A 25,228-nucleotide genomic window follows, 5' to 3' on the forward strand; every position below is an offset into this window, starting at 1 on the left:
TATAATTCTTAGGAAAATAATGGGAAAGTGGTAAAATACTAGCAGAGCGAGAGCACTGGGTCTGCTTTCATTCTGTGCGGCTGAGATGAGTGGCTTTACTGAGAGAGTTCAGGAAATCCTCCCAGCTCTGAAGGTGGAGCCTCTTCAGGAGGGAGGCGGAGGAAACGGGGTGCCGTGGAAAAGGGGCGCCTGCTCCTCTGTTGGGCTACACTTGTGGTTTTTTGTTTTTTTCCAGAGAACAAAAGTCTTTTACCCCAGGAGCTAAAACACGATATGCAGGAAGTACTGTCTTGGAGAATGGGTGAGCTGACATTTCTAGAGAGAGAGAAAAGTCAGGTTGACAGTCTCCTCAAGATTTGTGAGAAGGTGAAACATCTGATACAAGGTGAGATGCTTAAGAACTTGAACAAAATGAGGGGTCTCAAGGGGAGAAGGGTTAGAGGAGAGTATAATGCAGAGTCATGAAAATGGCAGGGCTTTATTTTGGGGGGGAGACTCTATTTTTTTTATTTTTAATTTTAATGAAGGATACCTGCATGTGTATTTCTTCCTTTATGGGGGGAATCAATTTCACTTCTTTTGGATAGCGTGGGGTGTTTTCGAATTTGCTTCCGTATCTCTAAATAACATGCTTGAGTGTCGTCTCATATTTAAGCATTATTTATTGTGGAAGATGAGGATTTTAGATCTCCCTGTTTTTCCATTCTGTGTCCCTGCACATTTAACCTTCCCACCCCCCTTGCTCCCAGTTATAACGTAACTTGAGGTGGATAACTTTTGGGGGTTCACACGACCACGACTACGTAAAGGCACCGTTTACAACTGATCCCTGAGTGGGCCATGATTGCTTTACGTTTTTTTGTGCAAACTTTATTTCTCTAGACTTATAATTCTTGTCTTGTCTTATGCTTTGTTTTTGATTTATTGATTTTTGCTCCCCATCAAAAATCAATCCCAAACACACTCTTTGAAGATCTGGATTTCCTTTCAAGACAATCAGTTTTATTTGTCAGAAGGAATCTCTCAAAACTAGACTGTCGCCCCAGATCTTCCTTCCAGGGAATCCCATCCCTTCTCTCTTAGATCTACTTCAGTAAGCCTTGACTTCCTCTTTCTTATTCCTGTATTTCAGTAGAACATACCCTCTCTTGCCTTCCTGAAAAAGGAGGCCTGGGAGGTTAAATTCTTGATTCCTTGCATGTCTGAAAATGTCTACCCTCATATTAGGTTAAGAGCTTAGCTAGGTATAAAATTGGAGATTCCAAATCATTTTCCTTTGGAATTTTAAATTCCTTGTTCCTTTGTCTCTACAGTGCAATTCTAAGTATTGATCCTTTGAATGTAACCTTTTCTTGCTCTCTCTGAAAGCTCTTGAGATCTTTTTGCCTCTAGTATTATGAAATTCCCTAATAATTGACATGGATCTATCTTCCATCCATTTTGCTGGACATTACATGGGTCTTTCCAATCTAGAAATTCTCTCGGATTACTTCATTGATTATATTCTCCCCTCCTTTTTATCTTGTTGGAACTCGTATTAATTGGGTATTGGACCTCCTGGAATGATCACCTAATTTTCGTTATTTTTCTTTCCCATTTTCCATCTCTTTGTTTTATTGCTCTGTTTTCTGAGAGTTCCTCAACTTGATCATCTACCCTTTCTGTTGAATGTTTCATGTCAGCTCTCATATATATTTAATTTACAGAATTAAGAAAAAGAGGACTGGAGGGCTTGCCGTGTCCAAAATTCATACAGTCATGTGTCCCTGCTTTCCCCTCCCCCTCTGTCTCCTCTTTGGAGCTTATGTTTTCATCTTGCTTGTCCCTTTACTGTAACAGCATGTGTCCTCTACTTGCTTCCTGAGAAAGGGAACATGCCCAGAAATGCCCTTATTTTTAATTTTTTTAAAGATTTATTTTATTCATTTCCCTCCCCAACACACATTGTTTGCACCCACTCTCTACTCTCTGTATCTGTTTGTTGTGTGCTCTTCCTTTTTTCAGGAGGCACCAGGAACCGAAGCCGGGACCTCCCACGTGGGAGGAAGGCACACAATGGCTTGAGCCCCCTCCACTCCTTGCTTTTTTGTGTCTCTCATTGTGTTTCCTTGTTGTGTCTCTTCGTTGCATCATCTCATTGCGTCAGCTGTCGCGTCATCTCTCTGTCCATTCATCTTCTTTAGGAGACACCAGTAACCAAACCTGGGACCTCCTATGTGGTAGGCAGGCACCCAACTGCTTGGGCCACATCTGCTTCCCTGGAAATGCCTTTATTCTATCTGGCAATCTGGAGAAGCCTGTTTATTCATCCTCCCTCGAAAAGAGACCACCTATGCATTGCAAGGACGTGGGGTGTGCTCTGTAGATTGGGGTGGGGTACAAACTAGCAGACTTAACCATTTCGGCTTTTACCGTGTCCTCCTTATTTTATCACCACCTCCCAGCTTCCAGTTTCCTGGATGATATCTGTGCTTTACGGGAGTTCTGTGGCATCACTCTGGCTCGCCCCCAGCGTCTCCCAAATCATCCGCCACGGGCACAGTGACTTGTCAGCTTCCGAAATTTTTCTGCTGTCTGCTTTTCTACTTTTTCCATTTTTGTAGATTTGTCACTTTTTAAAAAATATTTTTCTGTCATTATAGAGGGCCGTGGGGGGGGAGTGAACATAGACGCGTGTTTTACCAGAGCTTACAGTGCTTTCTCGATCACAAAGCTGGTGAGCCCCAGGGGGTGGGAAAGACCTGTGCATTCCTACTGAGAAAAAAGGACCAGGAAGTATGTCCATGTCCGTTTTCTTAGAGACATGAGGACAGGAACGTCTGCCTTCATAAAATAAGATAATGTGGTGATAACAGTTTTGACCTTTGGCTTTTTTTTTGTGGTTTCAAAAGTGGACTTCAGAGAGATCGCACAGAAACATGCCGAGGTCCTTGGCAGTAAGAGATTAGATGAAGCCGTGACGGTGAGACCGCCCGCTGCCCCCGCCGCGGAGCTCGCGACCTTTTACAGTCTGAGCCCCCAGCTCCGGGAAATGGCTGCAAAGATGGACTTGCTGAAGGACAGCCACATCTTCCATATCTTCTGGGAAGAAGAGGCAGAGCTGCTGAGCAAAGCCGACGAGGAGTCGCAACGGGGGCCAATTCAACTGGAAGATGCGTATAACTGTTTGTACATACCTTGCTACAGGAAGTTCGTTCAGCTGTATCAGGAGGTGAAGTCGGGAGATGTCACCTTTGCAAAAATCGATGTCATCTTCAAAGACTTTGTAAATAAGTACAGCGACCTTGCGGCGGACCTCCAGGCCATGTGCGCCGTGATTGGGAATTCCGAGAAGGTCTGGATCGGGGAGCGGGTCGGGCAGATCAAGGAGTACCATCACCTGTACCAGGCCGTTAGCTCCGCCAAGGTCATCTTGAAGGTCAAGGAGAACTTGGGCCTGACTGGCAACTTCGGTGTGCTTCACACTTTATTAAACTTTGTAAGTTATTTGCCGGGGACTCCTGGGGGGCCCCCACTTGGGCCCCTTGGGGCCCACGGGCTTCCTGGCGTCTAAGAACGGGACGGGGCGATCACGTTGCCTCGTTCAAAGGCTCACGCGCGTGTCGTGCTTTGTGCCTCATTCCTACCCGTGATGATCAAGAGCGAGGCTCCCCTTGGCTGGCGAGGGTGTGCCTGGGCGAGCGGAGCGAGAATCCAGGCAGGGCCGACGACCCTTGGAGGCGTCAGACGTTCACGGAGTCTTCTGATTTCCTAGGGTTGTAGAAGAAAACAGCTGTATTTATTTTATGGGCTCTCCGACCACGTCCCCTAGTTCTAGAAGGAGTGGCTAGTTGGTTTCTGGTGGAATGAAGAGCAAGGCTCTGCTGCCTGGTTTTCCAGGTGAGCGTGCAAGGTGGGCTGTGGCCCCTACGACCGTCCAGCCAGGTGCGACCATCGAAAGCATGGAATTTGGGACGAGGCACACCGAGCCTGACTCCCAGCAGCGGATCCTTGAGCGAGACACGGCTCTTAGGCTTAATTTCTTTACCTCTAAAACAGTAAAAACCTATACCTGGCAGGTCAGCGTGAGGATTCGATTTTTAAAATCCACGTGGAGTGCTCAGGAGAGTGCCTGGCACAGGAGGGGAAAAGGCAGTGAAGCGTCTCTAAATCCTAACCTCAGCCCCTTCGAGGACGAGCTGTCGCCCCAGCAGGACCCCTGGGAGGGGGCCAGCCATCCGGCGCACGGTTGCTCCCCAGAGCCTCTGGGGCTCCAGCTGGCCCCTTCTGGACACAGTAACACTTTGTCTTGCAGACCGATGCCCTTGAAAACTTCCGCCACGAGAAGCTGAAGCAGATCAGCCAGCAGCTAATCCAGGCTAAAAGGCTGCTCCAGGGTATCAGCGAGGAGCGGCACCGGTGCCTGGAGCAGCTGGCCCTGTGCAGGGAGTTCGTCAACTGGATCCGGGAGGCCCTCGGGGGTAAGTCGCTGCCGGGCGCCGCGGCCGGGCTCTGCGGGGACGTCCCTCCCTCGGCCGCGTCTCCCTGCAGGACGCAGAGCCGTCATCTCTGTTCTTGAGGCAGGCGCGCGGCGCGTGGTCCTGTCGGGACGCTGTTTCCCACGGTCAGGCGTCTGAACGATGTCCTCTGCCGCTCGTTTTTCCGCGCTGACGCTGCTTGCCGTGAACAGCCGGGGACCGTTGTCTTAAAATCCCTCCCTCCAGTTGGTTTTGACTAGACGAGAGGGGGGCTCTTGCCCTCTTCAGCGTCCTCCTTGACTTGTGCATTTCGTCTGCAGTCGAGGGCTCTGCCGCGTTTTTACCTTTTGGGTGACTTAGTGGCAAAGTGAATGAGAGAGGGTGAAGTGAAGGTAAGACAGGAAGGCGGAAGCGGAAGGGGAGGGGCAGGCTGGCAGCGCTCTACGTGGTTAAGGGTTGCAGAGGCTGCCACCTGCTGCCTTGAGGCTGCACTGGCTCCATCTCTCACCAGGAGCTCCCTCCCTGCTTTCAACAGCAGGCTCTGTCCCCTTGGCTCACAGCCTTTGACCAGTGATGGAGAATGTAGAGGATGTATCTCAGGGTTTTGCTTTTTTAAAGATAACCGTTAACACAGCATTTACTGTCTGAACCTTAGTTTCTTGTACAAAATGGGGGTCGTGTGTGGATTCAATGAAATCAGCTGTTCAAAAGCCGAGGACGGTGCCGGGGACGTGGTTTTTGTTCAGGAAAGGGTCGATATTGGTGAGGGGTAAAAACACATTCTGCAGAAGAAGAGGCGCCCTGATTCTCAGTGAGAGCAGAGCGTGGGACCAGCCCCGAGCACCCCTCAAGCTTCGTTCAGGGCCACGCTCACGTGGTGCGCTCCCACGCCGACCCTGTCCCCTCTTAAGACATCAACGAGCTGAAGGTGTTCGTGGACCTGGCCTCCATCTCGGCCGGGGAGAACGACATCGACGTGGACCGGGTCGCCTGCTTCCACGACGCCGTGCAGGGCTTCGCCCCGCTGCTGTACAAGCTGGACGTGAGGGCCGGCTTCAGAGAGTTCATGGAGCGGCTGCAGGAGCTGTGGAAGGCTCTGGAGAACGACTCGTTCCTGCCCGGGAAACTGGTGAGTCTTGTTTCTGGCTCCAGAGCAGATTCGGTTCAATAAAGCATTTCTTAAAACAAGAGGGGGTGCCAGAGCACACACGGACATCCCAGGGCCGGCTTTGTGCAGCCACTCTGACGTGGTGTTTAAAAACGGCTCTTGGTGTGAGAAGATGCTTTCTCTCCCCTGTTAGGCAAAAAAAGGATGCAGAACTGCATGTCAGCGATAGTCCTCTACTATACAAAACAGAGAAGGACAAAAAAGGTCAAAACGTGTGATGACTCCCCTCTCTAAATGGTAGAAATTTTATCCTGTATACTTTTTGGTATTTTCCACCATTTGTGTATATTAATTTTTTATCAGAAAAAAACGAACACTTAGTTGAATTGAACACTGCACCAGGGGCTCTTACGCTTACACCACAGAACTTGCCCGGTGAGCAGGGCTGTCAAAGGCTGCGCCAGCCCCGGGACCGCCGAGCCTGCCAGGAGGGGAGAGGAATGCGAGAACGGGGCTGTTTCCACTTTCTCCGCTAGAAGCTGAAGTTTTTCCCCTAATTCCTCCGATGGTACCTGGGGGCCACCAAAGGACCTTTGGGAAGGTCAAGGCCCCGTCCCAGCTGGCATCCCTTGCCCGGGGATCCTTGTGGGGCCCCAGGCGAGGGAGCCTTCAACGGGGAGCAGGGTTTGCACCGCCCACCCCCACCTACTCGTCCACAAATAAGAGCCGAGCGCCTTCTGCACGGCAGCCAGGGACACGGGTAGCCGGCCTCTGACAAGCTGGCGGGTCAGAGGCACGGGTGCCCACACGGAACAGGCGAAGCGCAGAGGAGCGGCCCCTGGTGCCGTGGCAGGCACAGGTGGGAAGGCCTCCGGCAAGGAGGGTTGTGTAGGAGTTCGCCGAGAGAAGGTAGGGAAGGAGGGAGAGCGCGTGCGCCACAGCCCGTTTTCTCCACTTTTGTCCCAACAGCGTGATTCTGCCAGGAACTTGGAGTGGCTGAAAACGGTGAAGGAGAGCCACGGGTCTGTGGAGCTCTCGTCCCTGACGCTGGCCACAGCCATCAACAGAACAGGCATTTATGTCCTCCAAGCCCCAAGAGACTGGCAGAAGGTGAGCCCCAGTCCCTGGGCAGCGCTCGAGGGGCCGCTGCCGGGCTGCTGCCTGCCGGGCGATCTCTTTTTTTTTATTTTATTTTATTTTTAAAAAAAATTTTTTATAAAACTTTTAAAATTAAAGTTAATAGATCACATAGAACGTTACATTAAAAAAACATAAGAGGTTCCCATATAACCCACATCCCACTCCCCCACCCCCATCATTTTTGTAAATTGTATTTTTTTGAAGATACGTACAATGCAAAAAAGGTTACATTATAAAAAACATAAGCGGTTCCCGTATCGCCCCCACCTCCCCCCCCACTTCTCCCACACCAACAACCTCCCCCATCATTGCGGCACACTCATCGCACTCGGTGAACACATTTTGGAGCACTGCTGCACCACGTGGATAATAGTTTACCCTGTAGTTCACACTCTCCCCGGTACATTCAGTGGGTTATGGCAGGATATACAGTGTCCAGCATCTGTCCCTGCAATATCATCTAGGACCACTCCAAGTCCTGACGATTCTCCCACATCACATCTCTTCTTCCCTCTCCCTGCCCTCAGCAACTACCATGGCCACTCTTCCACATTAGTGCTACAGTTTCTTCCATTACTCGCCACAGTCGTTTTATAGTAGACACCAGTAAGTCCACTCTAGTTATACTCCTCCATCCTGTGGAGCCTGGGATGATGATGTCCCCTTCACCTCTAGATCAAGAGGGGGCTTAGATCCACATGGATGATGGGTGCAGTTCTCCTGCTTGCAGCTGTTGGCACGGTCGGTTCCCTGGTGTGGTGGTTAACCTTGTTCACCTCCCTGATAGCTGACTTGCCTACGTCCAACAAACCAGAGAGTAGGAGTAGCCACTCCGCTGGGGCTCAGGGCCCAGCTGGCACCCACCGGGCCACTTCTGAACGTGTGGCCTTCCCCAGGTCTCCCCAGACACGGTCCTCCGTTTGCTCCTTCCTGAGAGCGAGGGGGATTACGAGGAAACGCGGCAGTATTCTTTAGAAGAGCTGAAGGAGCTTCTGAACAAGCTGATGCTGATGTCTGGCAAGAAAGAGCAGAACAACACGGAAGTGGAGAAGTTTTCCGAGGTGAGGCCTCATCCTCGCGTGGGGGCTGGGCAGGGTGTTGTCGCCTCGCCGTTGGGAGCCGGGGACGCCCGCGCCTGTGCTTGGGAAGCTGAAAGTGGCTTGAGTCTGAATTTGATGAGCAGAATCACTCCATGGTTAAATCGCTGGAGTATTGTGCTAAGGACTTTGCAGGAACTTGATGTTGGATCACATTCCTAATCCAGTGAGAGAAGTTGAAGGTGTGGTAGCCCCTCGGTTAGCAGGTGTTGCTTTTTTTTTTTTTAATTATATTTTTTTGAAGATACATAGATCACAAAAAATGGTACATTCAAAAAATATATATCCCCCAACCCCCCTTACCCCACATCAACAACCACTTCTTAGGCTCCATAGAACAAATTGCCAGTTAGTCCACTATAAGGGAGAGGAGGTGACCCAGGGGATGGGAAACTTCAGTTGCTCCAGAAATCCAAAATATTCGAAGATTTGGATGCCAGCCTTCATCAAAAGCATAAGTAGCCGTGTTGGTGAAGGCACGATGGTTTAGGTAATAGTCTCCTCGTTTTATTGTTTTATTGATTTCTGTTATTCTATTCCTTCCAAGTCCATTTGTGCTTTAAAGTGCTGTCCTTCCATCTCTACAACAGTAGAGAGCCCTCTCGAGAGGCCGATTCCGTGAACGAGGAAGGAAGGCCTGTCGTGAAACATCATTTGTCCAGGGTCACATTTCATTGGAAAGAAACGAAGCCCAGTCCTTCAAATCGTAAACCCGTTTTGGTCACTGCAGACCACTGGGCCTCCCTCGCCCAGCTCTGTAATGGCCACCTCCCGCGTCCACTTCCCACAGGTGTTCTGCAACGTGCAGAGGCTCGCCCAGTCCTTCATTGACCTCCACGCCGCCGGGAACGTGCTGTTCCGAGCCTGGACGGCCAAGGTGTACTGCTCTCCCAGGAGGGGCGTGTCCGTCCTCATGGACCCCGCCTGGGAGCCGGTGGGCAAGCTGCTGGGGCGCGGGCCGGTGGCCGAGCTGCTGGAGGCCCTCTGCAGGCAGATGGAGTGCTTCCTGGAGCGCTGGAAGCAGTTCGTGCTGGAGAAACGGACTGAGCACTTCCATCTCAACTTCTACACTGCCAAGCAGCTGGTCTACCTGAGCACAGAGCTCAGGAAGCCGGTCCCCAGCCAGGTGGCCCTGACCATGCTGTCCTTCATCAAAGGCGACTGCACCGCGAGCGAGGTGGCGAGGGCCTTGGGGGGGCCCGACAGCGAGGCCCGCCGGCGCCGGGAGACGACGGTGCTGGAGGAGCTGCCGCTGATGCTGGGCTCGGTGTCGGACCTGCCAGCCAAGCTGCAGGTGATCACGGAGCAGTCGATGGAGTGCGTGGGCGCCTTCCTGCCCAACTGCCTCGACCTGGACGCGCTGGGCCGCTGCCTGGCCCGCCTGGCCAGCCTGGGCGGGCCCCCCGTGGAGCGGCCCCTGCCCCGAGGCCTGCAGGTGGGCCAGCCCAACCTGGTGGTCTGCGGCCAGGCCGAGGTGCTGCCGGCCGCCCTGGCCGTCTACATGCAGGCCCCGGAGCAGCCCCTGCCCACCTACGACGAGGTGCTGCTCTGCACGCCCGACACGTCCTTCGAGGAGGTGGCGCTGCTCCTGCGCCGCTGCCTGGCCCCGGGCGTGTGGGGCCGCGGGGTCTACAGCCTGCTGCACGCCGACCAGCTGAGCTACGACGTGGGCTGCCGGGCCGAGGCGCTCTTCCAGAGCCTGCTCCTGCGCCCGCACCGGGACGACTACCAGCTCGTGCTGCTGTGCGACGGCGCCCGGGAGCACTGCTACCTCCCCTCGGCCTTCAGCCAGTACAAGGTGCTCGCCACACCCCAGGCGTCGCTCGAGGACATCCGGGCCTACTTGGCGCGGCACTTCCAGGTCCCAGAGCGGACCCCGTCGGCCGCCGCGGTGTTCTGGGACCGGATGTGTGTTGGGGTTGTGACATCAGAGAGAGCTGGAGTCGGTAAGGACGGTGGCGCCGAGGGCCCTCCTCCCCGGGGCAGGGGCGTGGCTCGGGGGAGGCTGGTGTCGGGGGTTCCCGCCTGCCTCCCGGGGTCCGCCGGGGCCGGTGCTGGAGTGGGCCGCCCTCTCTCTCCTGGTTTCTGGGATTGGGCAGCTCCCGAGTGCCCCCGCCCTCAGCATTAGCCTGCCCAGAGAAACAGGCCCGTTTACAGACACAGCCAATGTCTCTTTTTGGAAATATAAATAATGTCAGACTGCCTCACTATACTCTCTGAATTCCAAAAAGACATTACAGTATATAAAATTTAAAACAAATCCCACGCCTTAAGTCAGTAACAATGCTAAGCACAAAATCATATCGCAGTAGAAGTACACTTGGTCTTGGGGCAAAGTCCCTCTGGCTGTAGAACCCTGAAACTTACTGAACAGTTTACCCGCCTCCAGTATACAAAGGGATGGAGGAAGGATGAGCATGTGTGCTGCTATAAGGAGAAATGGGGGGGAAATATGAGTCAGGGGTCCCCCACGGTGCCATAGACCTGCGGGGTGCTCTCCAGGTGTCCAAGTCTAAGGGCCATTCTCAAGACGATGGTTTCTTCTCCTTGGGGCCTCGTGGGGAACCCCCTCTCCACCGGCTTGCCCAATGGCCATCTTCTTAGTTCCACCCTCTCCAAGCATCTGGGTGGCCACCGAGCTCCAGACCTCACCCTCCGAGGACATCGGGGTGATGGCCACACTTGACCTGACCTCAGAGGTGGAGTCCGAACCCCCTTAGCGCAGTGCGAGGAGGCAGCACCCTCCCTCATCTCTGGCCTACAGGCCCCGCCCCCTCAGAGCAACGAGCCGGTGACCGTCCCTAACCCACGGGGGACCAACCTGCGCCTCTCAGGCCTTGGGGTGTTGTTTTTGTTTTTGTTTTGATTCATAGATTCTATTTTTTTCCCTAGGATTTATTTTATTTATTTAATTTCTCCCCACCCCTTCATTGTTTGCACTTGCTATGTCTGTCTTGTTTTTGGGGTTTTTTTTTAAGATTTATTTCTCTCCCCTCCCCACGCAACCCCCTTGTCTGTTCTCTGTCCATTCGCTGTGTGTTCTTCTGCGTCCGCTTGCATTCTTGTCAGCGGCACCGGGAATCTTTTTTTTTAAAGTTTTATTCATTTATTACCCCCGCACACACCCAGTCATCTGCTCTCTGTGTCCATTCGCTGTGTGTTCTTCTGTGACCACTTCTATCCTTATCAGCGGCACTGGGAATCTGTGTTTCTTTTTGTTGCATCATCTTGTTGTGTCAGCTCTCCGTGTGTGCGACACCGCTCCTGGGCAGGCTGCACTTTCTTTGGCACTGGGTGGCTCTCCTTACGGGGCGCACTCCTTGTGCGTGGGGCTCCCCTATCCCTGCATGGCAGGGCACTCCTTGTGCACATCCGCACTGCAAATGGGCCAGCTCCACACAGGTCAAGGAGGCCCAGGGTTTGAAGCAAACTGCAGACCTCCCATGTGGTAGACGGCCACCCCACCCATTGGGCCAAGTCCGCTTCCCGGCGCTGGAAATCTGTGTCTCTTTTTGTTGTGTCGTCTTGCTGCATCAGCTCTCCGTGTGTGCATCATCATTCCTGGGCAGGCTGGATTTCCTTTTGTGTGGGGCGGCTCTCCTTACGGGGCGCACTCCCTGCATGTGGGGCTCCCCTACGCGGGGGACACCCCTGCATGGCAGGGCACTCCTTGCACGCACCAGCTCACCGCATGGGTCAGGAGGCCCTGGGTTTGAACCCTGGACCTCCTATGTGTAGAAGGACACTCTATCCATTGAGCCAAGTCTGTTTTTCTTCCCTGTTTCTTTTTTTTTTTTTTCACTTTGTAGCAAGATGATTTTCCCTTTTTTTAAAAAAATTTTATAAAGCTTTTATTTTTTTTGTCTTTATTCATTTTTTTTAATATTACATTAAAAAAATATGAGGTCCCCATATACCCCTCACTCCCCCCTGTTTCTTTTTAGGAGGCACTGGGAACCAACCTGGGACCTCCAGTGTGGGAGCAAGGGGCATAATCGCTCCTTGTTTTGTTGTGTCTCTCATTATGCATTTCCTCCCTGTGTCTCTTGTTGCATCAGCTGACTGCGCCTGCCTGTCACGCCAGCTGGCTGTCTTCTTTAGGAAGCCCCGGAACCAAACCAGGGACCTCCCGTGTGCTAGGCGGGAGCTCCATCTCTTGAGCCACATCCTCTTCCCCTTATGGAGTGTTGACCTCACTCTTCCCCACCCTTAGCGAATGTTCCTCCCTCTCTCTGTAGCCTGGGGCAGCAGAACGCTCCCTGAACACCCTCTTCAACTGTCGGGGCACTCACTCTCTCCACACATGGGTGGGGTTCCGTCTTGGCCCCAGGAGATGTCGTAATTCCAGATCTCAGCTTCCATGGTTTTCCTCTTAAAGCCATTTTCCCTTCCATCTTTCCATGTCTCTCTTCATCCAAGTTGACAATGGTTTTGTTCATACAGCTTTCCCAAAAAGCTTGTCAGTTTAGCATGTAGTAAGCAGGGCTCCAAGCCATCAGACAGTAAGACTTTACACAAGTCTTTCCTGGGTAACTGCATTTTCAATCCTGATTTACAAGTTTTAGGTTTAGTGAAGTCCTTAAATGGGGTACTATTATCTGGGTGCTTGATTTCCAGAGGCTTGGAATTTCCAGGATTAGTTTTCTGTTTTCTTTGTGCCCAACAATTCAGTGATCAGCTTATCTCTTTCCTCTAACATTTTACTGTATGCTGCAAGGAGAAGCCAGACTGCATTTTCCACATTTAGTTTGGAAATCTCCTAAATGTCCAAGCTCATAGTTTTCAAATTCTGCCTTCCATACAACATCAAGAGTCAATCTCGCTAAGTTCTATGAGACTTTAAAACACAGATTGCCTTTCCTCCAGTTTCCAGTAATCATTTTATCCTTTACTTCTAAGACCTCATAAAAAGTATCTTTTTTTTTCTTTTTTTTTTTTAATATTACATTAAAAAAATATGAGGTCCCCATATATCCCCCACCCCTTCACGCCGCTCCTCCCCCCATAACAACAATCTCCTCCATCATCATGAGACCTTCATTGTATTTGGTGAATACATCTCTGAGCACCGCTGCACCTCATCGTCAATGGTCCACATCATAGTCCACACTCTACCATGTTCCACCCAGTGGGCCATGGGAGGACATACAATGTCCGGTAACTGTCCCTACAGTATCACCCAGGACAACTCCAAGTCCCAAAAACGCCTCTACATCTCATCTCTTCCACCCATTCCCTACCCCCAGCAGCCACCATGGCCACTTTCTCCATACCAATGCCACATTTTCTTCAATTACTCATCACAATAGCTCATGAATAGATTATCAATAAGTCCATTCTAATCCATACTCTATTCCTCCATCCTGTGGACCTTGGAATGGTTGTGTCCACTCCACGTCTGTAATAAGAGGGGGCTTAGATTCCACATGGATGCTGGTTGCAATCCTCCTGCTTTCAGTTGTAGACACTCTTGGCTCCATGGTGTGGTGGTTGACCTTCTTCAACTCCATGTTAGCTGAGTGGGGTAAGTCCAATAAACCAGAATGTAGGAGCTGAAGTCTTGAGGCTCAGGGCCTGGCTATCATATGGTCAGTCCAGAGATTCAGGTCCCCTGGGTATATATTAAACCCCAGCACCAACTAGAGTTCCGGTAAAAGTAACAGAAGAGGCTTGTGAACAAAGATCACATCTGAGTCCAGCTCCATCACACAGAAACACAAACTCCAAAGTAATGTCAGCTGACATGGCACTGAACTCCATCTGCCATGACCATAGAATCTGTGGGTTTCTGTAGCCCTCAGAAGAACCAATACCCAGGGTTGCATCTACTTTATCTGTCTCTGGGACTCTGCTGAGGTGTGCATAAGGGTGACCCCTCAGATAACCTCCCGGCTCTTTTTGGAGACTCATAGCCATATAAACTCATTTGTCCTTTCCATTTCCCCCTTGATTCAGGTCAAAAAGCATTTTTAACTCCTGGTATTATATATAGACTGAGATATTCTGCTGGTCCGAGTTGACCCTTTTATTCAAGGTCATTTTGTAGTTACATCATGAGCTGGTACTTGGTAGTAATCCCTCGGCACCAGGGAGGCTCATCCCTGGGAGTCATGTCCCATGCTGGGGGGAAGGCAACGCATTTACATGCAGAGTTTGGCTTCGAGACTGGCCACATTTGAGAAACACAGAGGCTCTCAGAAGGGAACTGTTTGGCACCCTACAGCTCTAGGCCTTGTTCTTATTTCAGGTGCACAGGCTCTCAACCATAGTCATTAGTATCAAGGGCTCATTGTTGGACTTTCCTTCTTTTTTTGGTCTTTGCCATTGCACTTGGGGGATTGTTGCTGTTCCTTTAGGGACTGTGATAGAGCTCCCCTGGCTAAGAACTCAGCACTCCCTCAGTTGTTTTAAATTGTAACCACTATGAAAATATCCAAACATTTTTATGTACCCTGTATATATACCCTGGAGAACTCCCTGCCAACCATGTGTCCCCTGTCAATAACATCCCACACCAGTATTCCTCCCCTGCCATTGTTGAACCTCTCTGTGATCCAAAACTTCCTGAAAAGTGAAGCCCAATATATTGCGAGGTTCTATTAATAGTAAAATGGAATATAGCGATGAGTATAAAGGTTAGATATAGAATACATATTAATTTGGACAAATAAAGGTAAAAATAAATTGGGGTATCAAAAAATTTTAAAATGCAAAAGCTTTGATTTTGATGTTTTGCCTTCCATCACTGTAATAAGTGTTGCCCTGTATGCAGATTGGCCAGGCAGCTACTTACGTCTTTTCCTCAGTGTCTATGTCCTATCTTTTTCTTTTCTTTTTTCTAATTATTAAGCTTATCTTCACAAGAGTTTTAGATCACAGTAGTTCATATATACAATATATAGTACTCCCACATATCCAACATAAAACCTTTTCCCTTCCACAGCAATAATCTTTTTACATATTCATAATATATTTACCGAAACTGATGTACAGATATTGAGACAATAGCTTTCAAACAAGGTAACATTTGTGTTTACATTGTGGTTTATTTTTAGACCATGATTTTCTAAATTTTTAGTTATCTTATGTTTTACATTATGATTTACATTTTAGCCTATCAGCCCCTATATATTTTTGGTGTAATTTTACTTGTCTTCTATCCATCCTTGCGTAGTCTTGTGGAACATTTCTATTGCTCACACAGTTACATTGGTTCCATCTAGTCAGTACCTCTTTCCCCCTCCCCTTAGGGTCCACAGTGCAGTCAATCTTCATTGCTTGAAGGGCCATGTTCAGAGATACTTGGAACAGTGTTGAAGGCTTGACATGCTCAACTGCCCTAATGCCCTGGGAGCCACCCTTTCTCTCGAGAGATACTGTCTATTTGAGGGCATCAGTCCTCCCCAGGATGTGGGTATACCTTCACTCTCATTATATGGGTCTCTACCCAATGATATAACCCACTCTGGCAAAATGAGCATTCACATATTCCCTAGGGGCCTGTCCTGCATCAGATTATCCCCTTTAAGCATCTTAAATAGATAACCTTCCTTATTATATTTTTGAAAAAGTTTTCTCAGCATTATACTCTCAACCAAATACCTGACAATCTCCTATGTTCGTATGTTGCCCCACCCTCCCCCCAATTTCTTGGGCCATATTACCCATCCTCCCATCCCTAGCCCCCCTCAAGCCGGCAAAGCCCCACCCAAAGTAACCCTGTGCCCCCATTTTATCTCTTCCTTGTACAAATACTTACCTTCAGCTTATCATAGGTTTCACCCATGTAGGTGTCAGCTTACGTCCTTCCTCTACCCCCAATTTCCTGTAAGCCTATCATCCAGTCTCTAACTCTCTGAGGCAGCTTGGTTTACTTATTTCATATCATTGAGGTCATGTAGTATTTGTCCTTCAATGCCTGGGTAGCTTCACTCAACATAAAGTTCTCAAGATTCATCCATGTTATCATGTGTGTTTGTAGTGTATTTGTTCTTAAAGCCGAGTAGTATTCCACTGTATGTATATACCACATTTTATTTATCCATTCATCCGTTGATGGGCATTTGGGTTGATTCCAACTTTTGGCAATAGTGAACAATGCTGCTATGAACATTGGTGTGCATATATCGGTTTGTGTCCTTATTTTCAGTTCTCCTAGGTATATACCCAGCGGTGGAATTGCTGGGTCAAATGGCAAATCTATAGCTAGTTTTTTGAGAAACCACCAGACTGTCCTCCAGAATGGCTGGATCCTTCTGCATTCCCACTAGCAGTGGATGAGTGTTCCCATTCCTCCCCATCCTCTCCAGCATTTGTAGTCTTCTGTTTTTTTCATAGCTGCCAATCTTATGGGAGTAAGATGGTATCTCATTGTAGTTTTGATTTGCATTTCCCTGATAGCTAGAGATTTGGAGCATTTTTTCTTGTGTTTTTTAGCCATTTGTATTTCTTCTTTGGAGAAGTATCTGTTTAAATCTTTTTCCCGTTTTTTAAATGGGTTGTTTATCTTTTTATTTTAACAGTCTCTTCGAAGCAATCTAGGCCTATTCTATCAAGCATTTCATAATTCCTCCCAAAAAAACCTTTTACTCAATTACAAAACTTCTGAGTACCAAATTCTGTATTAGTCAGCCAAACGCTCATGCCCAGAGGAACTGACCTGTTTACAAACATAATTGATATCTCTTTTTGGAATTCATAAGTAATATCAAACTGCCACACCCTCAAAGCAAGCACTACAATTTTTTTTTTTACTCGATTGGCCTCTTTGGGGCTGGTGTTGGTTGTGAGGGCAGGAGGAGGCATTGCTGCTCTGTCTTCAGAAGATTCTACGGGCTTTCCTTTGTAGTGGAGAATTCGGGTATGCGCGGTATCGAAGGCCAGGACACGAGAATACCGAGAAGGAAGTTGGTTTATTTCGACCGGCCGGGCTCGGCGGACTCTTGTCCTAATAAAAACCGAGCCCCGAACAGCCTTTTCCAGACCCTTTTATGCAGAGGATATAGGATTAGGAAGACTAACAGTGATGGTAAACAGACCTTTGGTTAGGTTCTTCAGATCTTAGTGTCAGATAGGTTATTTCCTCCAGGTGAGTTACATATTCTCCACATCCAAGCCAGTTTGGATTAGCATATCTTTCACATCGTCTGGAGGCAGCCCTGAATACACTCAGTCTCACATCCCTTCTGAACATTCAAAGACTGTAGGGCCTATATTACTTATTTGGCCATCTTGGAGACTAGGTACTCTTGGAAATAATTTTGATTTAATGCACAGGCTGTATCACCTTCACTTACTGTCATGTTTCCTACCCCACCCTCACTCAAGGTGAAAAGTTGTATCGTCCAAAGATTTGGAAAGAAATAGTCCTCTCTCTTACTATTGGCTCTATTCCAGTGGTGACACTACATTCTGTTGGGAAAAAACTTGCTCATCTCCCCTGCCTTATTTTGGCCATGACTTGAGTTTTACTGAGATCACTGCCTCGAAAGCCAGGCACAGCAAGGACAGGGAGTGGTTGATAGCTGGGCAATTGCAAGGTTCAAAGATGTTCAGTTACGTCAGTCTGTGGATATTGCATACATCATCCTGAACGTCCCCCCAAGAGAACGGACTCCACATCCGTCTCTCGGGAGCCCTGACTCTGTCCGCATCCATGGACCCTAATCTCTTTTCCATATTTTGATGTTCCAGGGAAATCTCTCTATGTGAAGAGATTGCATCACGAATTGAAAATGAAGTTTAGAGGGAAAGTGCCTCTCAAGATCATCCGACTGATCGATCCTCAGGTGGATGAAAACAAAGTCCTGTGCTCCCTCCTGCCTCTCCTGATAGCCAAGAACCAGAGCAGACCCATGATCATCCACTTTGATGTCACCTCCTCCGTAAGTGTCTGGCCCGTCGGTGAGCACGCGGTTCCCACGCCCCCACCTGCGTCCTCCCCGGGGTTCCCGACGTCCTCCTCCTCACGTGTGAGTGTCCCGTGCTGTCCTCTTGGGGGAGGACCCAGGGGGACCCTTGGGGGGTGTAGAGCCGGTCCTTGGTCTGTGTCAGACCCATGTCATTCTCTCTTCAGGTGCAGACTGGAATTTGGGGGTTTCTCTTCAAACTCCTAATTTTACGGTACTTGATGGATATAAATGGGAATCTGTGGCTTCGAAATCAGTGCCATTTATACATCGTTGAAATCCTGGAAGAGAACGCGATACTGCCAAAGAGGCCTTCCAAACCGGTGGGTGGCAGAGCTTCGTCCCCACGGGTGCAGGAGGCGTTTTTCATTCCTTCAGGTCTTATCGGAGTGGAGTGGACAGCAGTGCAGTGGGCTGGGGTGGAGAGGAGTGGAGTGGTACATTTTCGTGGCTGCCTTAGTGAAACAGCCGAACAGTGTCTTCATGAAGAAAAATCAAACCTTAGAGGTCCATTACCTTCTTGCTTTAATGTATTTGTAGTGCTTATTTCTTCTATCTGTGTTTATGAGGCATTATCTTTTCTTCATTATACTATTTTATATAATTTAAATGATTAAATAAATATAAATTTTCTCTTAAAAAGATGAAAAAATAAACTTTAAACTTAGTATTTTTTAATGTTTACAGTAAATGCGAATGCTCTTCCATTACCTAGCAGCGCAGGATTTTCTCACGTGCTTCGAAATGAAGGCCGGACGTCCTGGTCTGGGCATGGGCTTTGAATGTGGTGAGGCTGCTTGCTAGGAGAAGCAGCGCTCGGCTGCGAGCTGAGCTGTGAAGGACACTTTTGTTCTTTGACTATCTTAAGAAAAGGGAGTTTTATATTCACACCCACACTGGTTCTTAGTATCATGGGGAAAAGTTGTCTCAGGAAATTGAGTTAGAAAATAATTTCCTGATGGCACATGCAGCTCCCATGGTTCAGCTTCCACAGCAACCTTAACGTGTAAAAGATAGCCTGTGTCAAAGGGAAAGCTGCCCAGTGGAAGTGACTTTTCATAAAGACCCGTCACCTGCGTGGAGGTTTAAAATGCAAAAGCATTTAAAAGGAAATTTAGTCATAACCCTTTTATCGGCCTCTTTCCTTTCCAGAGTGCACACGCCCCACGGTTCAGCTTCCTTGACGTCTTCCCGAAGGTCACCTGCCGGCCTCCCAAAGAGGTGATGGAAATGGAGCTGAGTCCTGCGTTCAACCCCAGGGAGCCGGGAATGGACCAGAGCGAGTTCCGCAGCGAAACTTTCCAAAGACCCTACCAGTACTTAAAACGATTCCACCAGAAGGAAAACCTGGATGCGTTTCGATATCAAGAAGACTCGGTGGAAGGCACCCCGGGGGAGTGCCTCCAGCACCTCTTGTTCTACTGTGGGGTCATCAACCCTTCCTGGGCAGAGCTTCAGAACTTTGCACGGTTCCTCAATTACCAGCTCAGAGACTGCGAGAGCTCTTTCTTCTGTGACCCCACTTTTGTTGGAGACACGCTGAGGGGCTTCAAGAACTTCGTGGTCACCTTCATGATCTTTATGGCGAGAGATTTCGCTACCCCAACACTCAACATTTCTGACCAGAGCCCAGGCCAGCACCTGGTCAACATGGACGGGGTCACTGAAGAAGACCTGGCTCCTTTCTGTCTCCGAAAGAGGTGGGAGTCAGAGCCCCACCCGTACATCTTCTTCAACAGAGACCACGTCTCCATGACGTTCATCGGCTTCCATCTCCGGCCCAACCAGAACGGCGGCATGGACGCCATCAGCCCCTTGACCGGGGAGGTCATCAAGGGGAACATCATGACGACACACCTGTACGACGGGCTGCGACACCAGGGCGTGCCCTTCAACGTTGACTTTGATAGACTGCCCAGGCACGAGAAGCTGGAGAGACTCGGCCTGGTGTTAGGAATCCAGTGGCTCGATGACCCTGACGAAACCTACGAGCTCACGACGGACAACATGCTGAAGCTCCTCGCCATCGAGATGCGGTTCCGGTGCGGGATTCCCGTGATCATCATGGGAGAAACTGGCTGCGGGAAGACCAGGCTCATTAGATTTCTCAGCAGCCTGCAGCATGGCGGTGTTAAGGAGGCTGAAACGATGAAATTGGTCAAGGTCCACGGGGGCACCACGGCCGACATGATCTACACCCAGGTCATGCACGCCACATTTCTCGCCATTCTCAATACGGGACGACATCAGTTGGACACCACCCTGTTCTTTGACGAGGCCAACACGACAGAAGCTGTCAGCTGTATCAAAGAAGTGCTGTGTGACGGTACGGTGGACGGGCAGGACCTGGGGAGGTCCTCTGGTCTGCATATCATAGCGGCCTGCAACCCTTACCGGAAGCACTCCCCAGAGATGATCTGCCGGCTGGAGTCGGCGGGTTTAGGGTACCGAGTGCAGGCAGAGGAGACTGCCGAGAAGCTCGGCTCAATTCCTCTGAGGCAGCTGGTTTACCGGGTCCACGCGCTGCCCCCCAGCCTGATTCCTCTGGTGTGGGACTTCGGACAGCTGAACAACACTGCCGAAAAGCTGTATATTCAGCAAATCGTCCAGAGGCTGGTGGGCTCCGTCGACCTAGATCAGAATCAAACCTGTCTGATCACGGAGGTGCTCGCTGCCTCGCAGTGTTTCATGAGAAGAAAAGAGAACGAGTGCGGCTTCGTCAGCCTTCGGGACGTGGAGCGCTGCGTGAAGGTCTTCAGGTGGTTTTACGACCACAGCGGGATGCTGCTGTCCCAGCTGAGCGACTTTCTCTCCAAGCCCAGCGCGGGCAAGACGGGCTTTAGGCGGTGCCCCGTGCTGTGGTCGCTGGTGTTGGCCGTCGGGGTGTGTTACCACGCCTCTTTAGAGACGAAGGAAGCCTACCGGAAAGCCATCTGTCGGTTGTTTCCCAAACCGTATAACGACAGCAAGTTTATTCTGGACGAAATAACCCAGGCGCAGGATCTCTTCCTGAACGGCGTGCCGCTGCGGAGAACCATCGCCAGGAACCTGGCCTTGAAGGAGAACGTCTTCATGATGGTAATCTGCATCGAGCTGAAGATCCCCCTCTTCCTCGTGGGGAAGCCGGGCAGCTCCAAATCTCTTGCCAAGACCATCGTGGCGGACGCCATGCAAGGCCAGGCGGCCTACTCGGACCTCTTCAGGAACCTGAAGCAGGTGCACCTGGTGTCGTTCCAGTGCAGCCCGCACTCCACCCCCCAGGGCATCATCGGCACCTTCAGGCAGTGCGCCCGCTTCCAGCAGGGCAAGGACCTGCAGCAGTACGTCTCCGTGGTGGTGCTGGACGAGGTGGGGCTGGCGGAAGACTCACCCAAAATGCCCCTGAAGACTCTGCACCCCCTGCTGGAAGACGGCTGCATCGACGACGACCCCGCCCCCCACAAAAAGGTGGGCTTTGTGGGCATCTCCAACTGGGCCCTGGACCCGGCCAAGATGAACAGGGGCATCTTTGTGTCACGGGGCGTCCCCAACAAGGAGGAGCTCATCGAGAGCGCCAAGGGCATCTGCTCTTCCGACACCCTCATCAAAGACAAGATCCAAGGGTATTTTGCATCCTTCGCCAGAGCCTATGAGACGGTGTGTCTCAGGCAGGACAAGGAATTCTTCGGCCTCCGGGACTACTACAGCCTCATCAAGATGGTCTTCGCCTCTGCGAAAGCGTCCAACAGGGAGCCTTCGCCTCAGGAGATCGCCCAGGCCGTGCTCCGCAACTTCAGCGGCAAGGATGACATCCACGCGCTGGACATTTTCACAGCCAGCTTGCCCGAGGCAAGGTGTCCCGAAGAAGTGAGCACCCTCCAGCTGATCAGGCAGAACATTTACGGCGACCACCGGAAGGTGGCAGGCAGGGAGCTGGAAGAGGCCGAGTCCCGCTACCTCCTGGTGCTGACCCAAAACTACGTGGCCCTGCAGATTCTCCAGCAGACGTTCTTCAGCGAGGACCAGCAGCCGGAGATTATTTTCGGTTCCAGTTTCCCTAAGGACCAGGAGTACACCCAGATCTGCAGGAACATCAACCGAGTGAAGATCTGCATGGAAACCGGCCAGACGGCGGTCCTCCTCAACCTGCAGAACCTCTACGAGAGTCTCTACGACGCGCTCAACCAGTACTACGTCTACCTGGGCGGCCAGAAGTACGTGGACCTCGGTCTGGGGACCCACCGTGTCAAGTGCCGGGTCCACCCGGACTTCCGCCTGATCGTCATCGAGGAGAAGGACGTTGTGTATCAACAGTTCCCCGTCCCCCTCATCAACCGGCTGGAGAAGCACTATCTGGATATCAACAGTGTTTTGGAGAAGTGGCAGAAGGACATTGTGGAGAAACTCAAGACGTGGGTGGAGAAATTCGTAGCCGTGAAGGCCAAACACAAGTACAGCCCGTCCGAGGCCTTCGTCGGCTTCCACTCCGCCGCGTGTGCCTCGGTGGTGCTGCAGGCCGTGGAGCGGCTCGGGCCCAGGGACTTGACCGACGACCTCTACCAGCAGGTCTCCGAGGAGGCCAAACTGACGCTGCTGGAGTGCGCCACGCCCGACGCCGTGGTCCGACTGAGTGCTTCCACGCTGGGCTCCTTTGCTGCGCAGTCGCTGGCGCAGGAATACTTTTATAAGCAGCAGCACAACTCCTTCGCAGACTTCCTCCAGGCCCACCTGGCTGCGGTGGACGGGGAGCGCCGGGCCGTCTTCACCGAGGTGATCCTCTCTCTCTGATTTTCTCCTTATCCTCCTTTTCCCCTAAGATGCCTTGAATCCCTAGGATCAAGAATTCTTTCACGTCCGCGTGTGGGAATCATGAATGCTTCTCTTCGTGTGAGGCGTGAGGCCGTCCGGGTTATTTCTATAAATTCAGTTTAACAGTTTTGGGGGCCGGCTCGCGCCGACCGTCGCGCCGTGCCCACCGTTCTCGACGCGCGCAGAACCGCGTCCAGGCACCGAGTCAAGGGCGCGGGGGAGACAGGAACACATCAGCGCGCTTCCCGGCCTCGGCCGGCTTCGAGGGACGCACGCGTGCCGCGGGGAGCGGGTGACGCCCGCCCTGCGTTGTGGCGAAGGGCAGCGCGGGGCGGGGACGGTTGGGGGAGCGTTCCCCTAGACACGGCTCCGCCCAGCTGGCTCGTGTGGTGGGGTGGTGCACAGGTGTGCAGGGTGAGACGACGCGGCCCGCGCGGGAAGCTGGGAGGGGGGCATCAAGGCCGCGAGTGCCGAGAGATGAGGCTCGGGTGCAGCGGGGACGCTTGGGGGCCTGTCAGCTGCACCGAGGAGCCTCGTCTTGACGGGCCTGGTGGACGTGTCTGCCGGTTGTCTCCCACTACCTGGGAGAGAGAAAAAAGTTTGAGGACAGAGGGATAAACCAGAAGAGACAACTGTGACAGTCCAGGCAAAAGAGAGGAGGGGACGATTGAAAAGCAGGACGCAAGTTGGCCATGCTTGGTCACGGACTCTGCCAGGGTTGCTGGAGGTGGAGGAGCTGGGGGTGGCTCCTCAGGTGCCTCCTAGGTGGCTGGAGGGCTTATGAATCAAGAGCGAGCAGCCAGGCTGGGGAGATGATGGTGAATTCCGGTGGGGTCGGCTTTGCCGGCCCCGAAAAGTCCAGGAGGACACATCTGTCACGTGGTCGCATGGAGGAACCTGGAGCTCGGTGGTAGGGTCAGACTTAGAGAGCGGGACCCGGGGCTGAGGTGTCAGCTTCTGCCTGAAGGAGCATGCCGCTCTGCACCTTGGGGCGGGAGCCAGGGGCGGGGGGCGTTGCCAAGAGAGCTGGGGGAGCCCAGGGCTGACGTCATCTCCAGGTCGAAGCAAGGAGGACGACGCGGCACCTGTGCCGAGCCCACCACGATCGGCCGAGTGTCCTGGAGGAAGCCAGCGGGGAGGAGGCGGAGGCGTGGCAGGGGCGCGGAGCCTCCTCCAGGTTCCCCTCTGACCCCGCGGGCGCCATTGGCCCCTGGCACTGCCCTGGTTTGAAAGCTCCTTCGGGTGTGGCGTCCTGGCCGTCGGGGCGCTGGCCGCCGAACCCGGAGACGGCATCTGCCGTGTGTCCTGTTCCTGGGCTGTGCCCCTTAGGCTGGGCCTGCGTTTCCTGACTTTGCAGATCACCACCTTCTCCCGGCTGCTGACCACTTATGACTGTGAGCTTCTGGAAGCAGAGCTGGAGGGCAGGGCCCCCAGGCCCACCGTCCTCTCGCTGCAGCAGTTTGACACGGAGTACTCGTTCCTCAAAGAAGTCCGGTGAGGGTCCCCTCCCTGCGCCTCCCGCGTGCCGCGACCCCCGCCGCTTGTCGGGTGGGCTTCTTGCTCGCCGGCCTGTGAGCAGTGAGGTGACTTGACTCTGAAAAGGTGTCCGTGTCATCTCCGCGACCTGCGGCAGTGCAGCACCTGATGCATCCTTCCCTGAAATGAACTGTTCCTGCCTCTCCTTGGGAAGCAGTTAGAGTGATTTTTTTCCTTTCTGCTCGGGACCGTCTACTCATCGTATAGAGGGGAATCCCACCCGACAGTGTTTTCCATGATGCCTTTACTATTTCTTTAAGATGTATTTTATTTATTTCTCTCCCCTTCCCCCCCGTCGTCTGCCCTGTGTCCATTCGCTGTGTGTTCTTCTGTGTCCACTTGCATTATCTGGCAGCACTGGGAAGCTGCATCTCTTTTTGTTGTGTCATCTTGCTGCGTCAGCTCTCTGTGTGTGCGGCACCACTCCTGGGCAGGCTATGCTTTTTTCACGTTCTTGCAGGGTGCTCTCCTTGTGTGAGGGACACCCCTGTGTGGCAGGGCACTCCTTGTGCGCATCAGCACTGCGCGTGGGCCAGCTCACCACACTGGTCAGGAGGCCCTGGGTTTGAACCCTGGACCTCCTATGTGGTAGGCGGACACTCTATCCGTTGAGCCATGTCCACTTCCCGTGATGCCTTTATATATCCCATCCCCTTGGGGAACTTTGCCACCCTCTCCATAGGACAGAGGTCTCATTTGAATCCCTTCCTTTTTCTTTCAGAAACTGCTTAACTCACACAGCCAGCTCTAAAATCCTCATTATCCAGACGGAATTTGAAGATGGAGTTCGTAGTGCCCAGCTAATCGCCTCAGCTAAGTACGTTTTTCATATTTTCCTCCAGAGCTACTTGGGGAACTCAGAATTCACCCAGGAGCTGAGAGGTGCCTACAGAATTCCTTCCCTGGAGAGAAGAAGTCTAGAAAGAAAAATAAGAAAAATTCTTTTCCCTTCCCATTCCCACGAACATGAACCAGAGAAACAGAAGGTCCAATTTCTTAAAAGAGAAAGGACTGAAAACAAGTCAGAAAGAGTGACACGCAAAAGGTGTAAATACTAGACTGTCAGTAGGATATAGAAGGACATCCTTGGAGCAGATGTTTAGAAACATGTTTTTGGTGATTGCCCATTTGGAATAAGATGATGTGAATGTATTGTATGTTCAAGGACAGCACCGGTATGTGAGTTCTTCTGTT

At 51.4% G+C, this 25,228-nt stretch overlaps 1 protein-coding gene across 3 annotated transcripts in view; it reads left to right on the top strand.

The window, feature by feature from the left end:
- The window catches only part of RNF213 (ring finger protein 213), a 130,144-nt gene that overhangs the window by 58,006 nt on the left and 46,910 nt on the right, over positions 1 to 25,228 (top strand). For all 3 annotated transcript variants that reach the window (XM_058284850.1, XM_071210838.1, XM_058284849.2), the window contains exons 20-31: positions 236 to 385; positions 2,892 to 3,478; positions 4,295 to 4,460; positions 5,369 to 5,586; positions 6,535 to 6,675; positions 7,602 to 7,766; positions 8,593 to 9,748; positions 17,496 to 17,686; positions 17,878 to 18,033; positions 18,863 to 22,459; positions 23,856 to 23,992; positions 24,756 to 24,851. In XM_058284850.1, coding sequence (XP_058140833.1) covers positions 236 to 385; positions 2,892 to 3,478; positions 4,295 to 4,460; positions 5,369 to 5,586; positions 6,535 to 6,675; positions 7,602 to 7,766; positions 8,593 to 9,748; positions 17,496 to 17,686; positions 17,878 to 18,033; positions 18,863 to 22,459; positions 23,856 to 23,992; positions 24,756 to 24,851 — 6,760 coding nt within the window. The remainder of the gene's footprint in view (positions 1 to 235; positions 386 to 2,891; positions 3,479 to 4,294; positions 4,461 to 5,368; positions 5,587 to 6,534; positions 6,676 to 7,601; positions 7,767 to 8,592; positions 9,749 to 17,495; positions 17,687 to 17,877; positions 18,034 to 18,862; positions 22,460 to 23,855; positions 23,993 to 24,755; positions 24,852 to 25,228) is intronic.

Source organism: Dasypus novemcinctus, chromosome 21 (assembly GCF_030445035.2).
Source record: "Dasypus novemcinctus isolate mDasNov1 chromosome 21, mDasNov1.1.hap2, whole genome shotgun sequence".
NCBI classification, from domain to species: domain Eukaryota; kingdom Metazoa; phylum Chordata; class Mammalia; order Cingulata; family Dasypodidae; genus Dasypus; species Dasypus novemcinctus.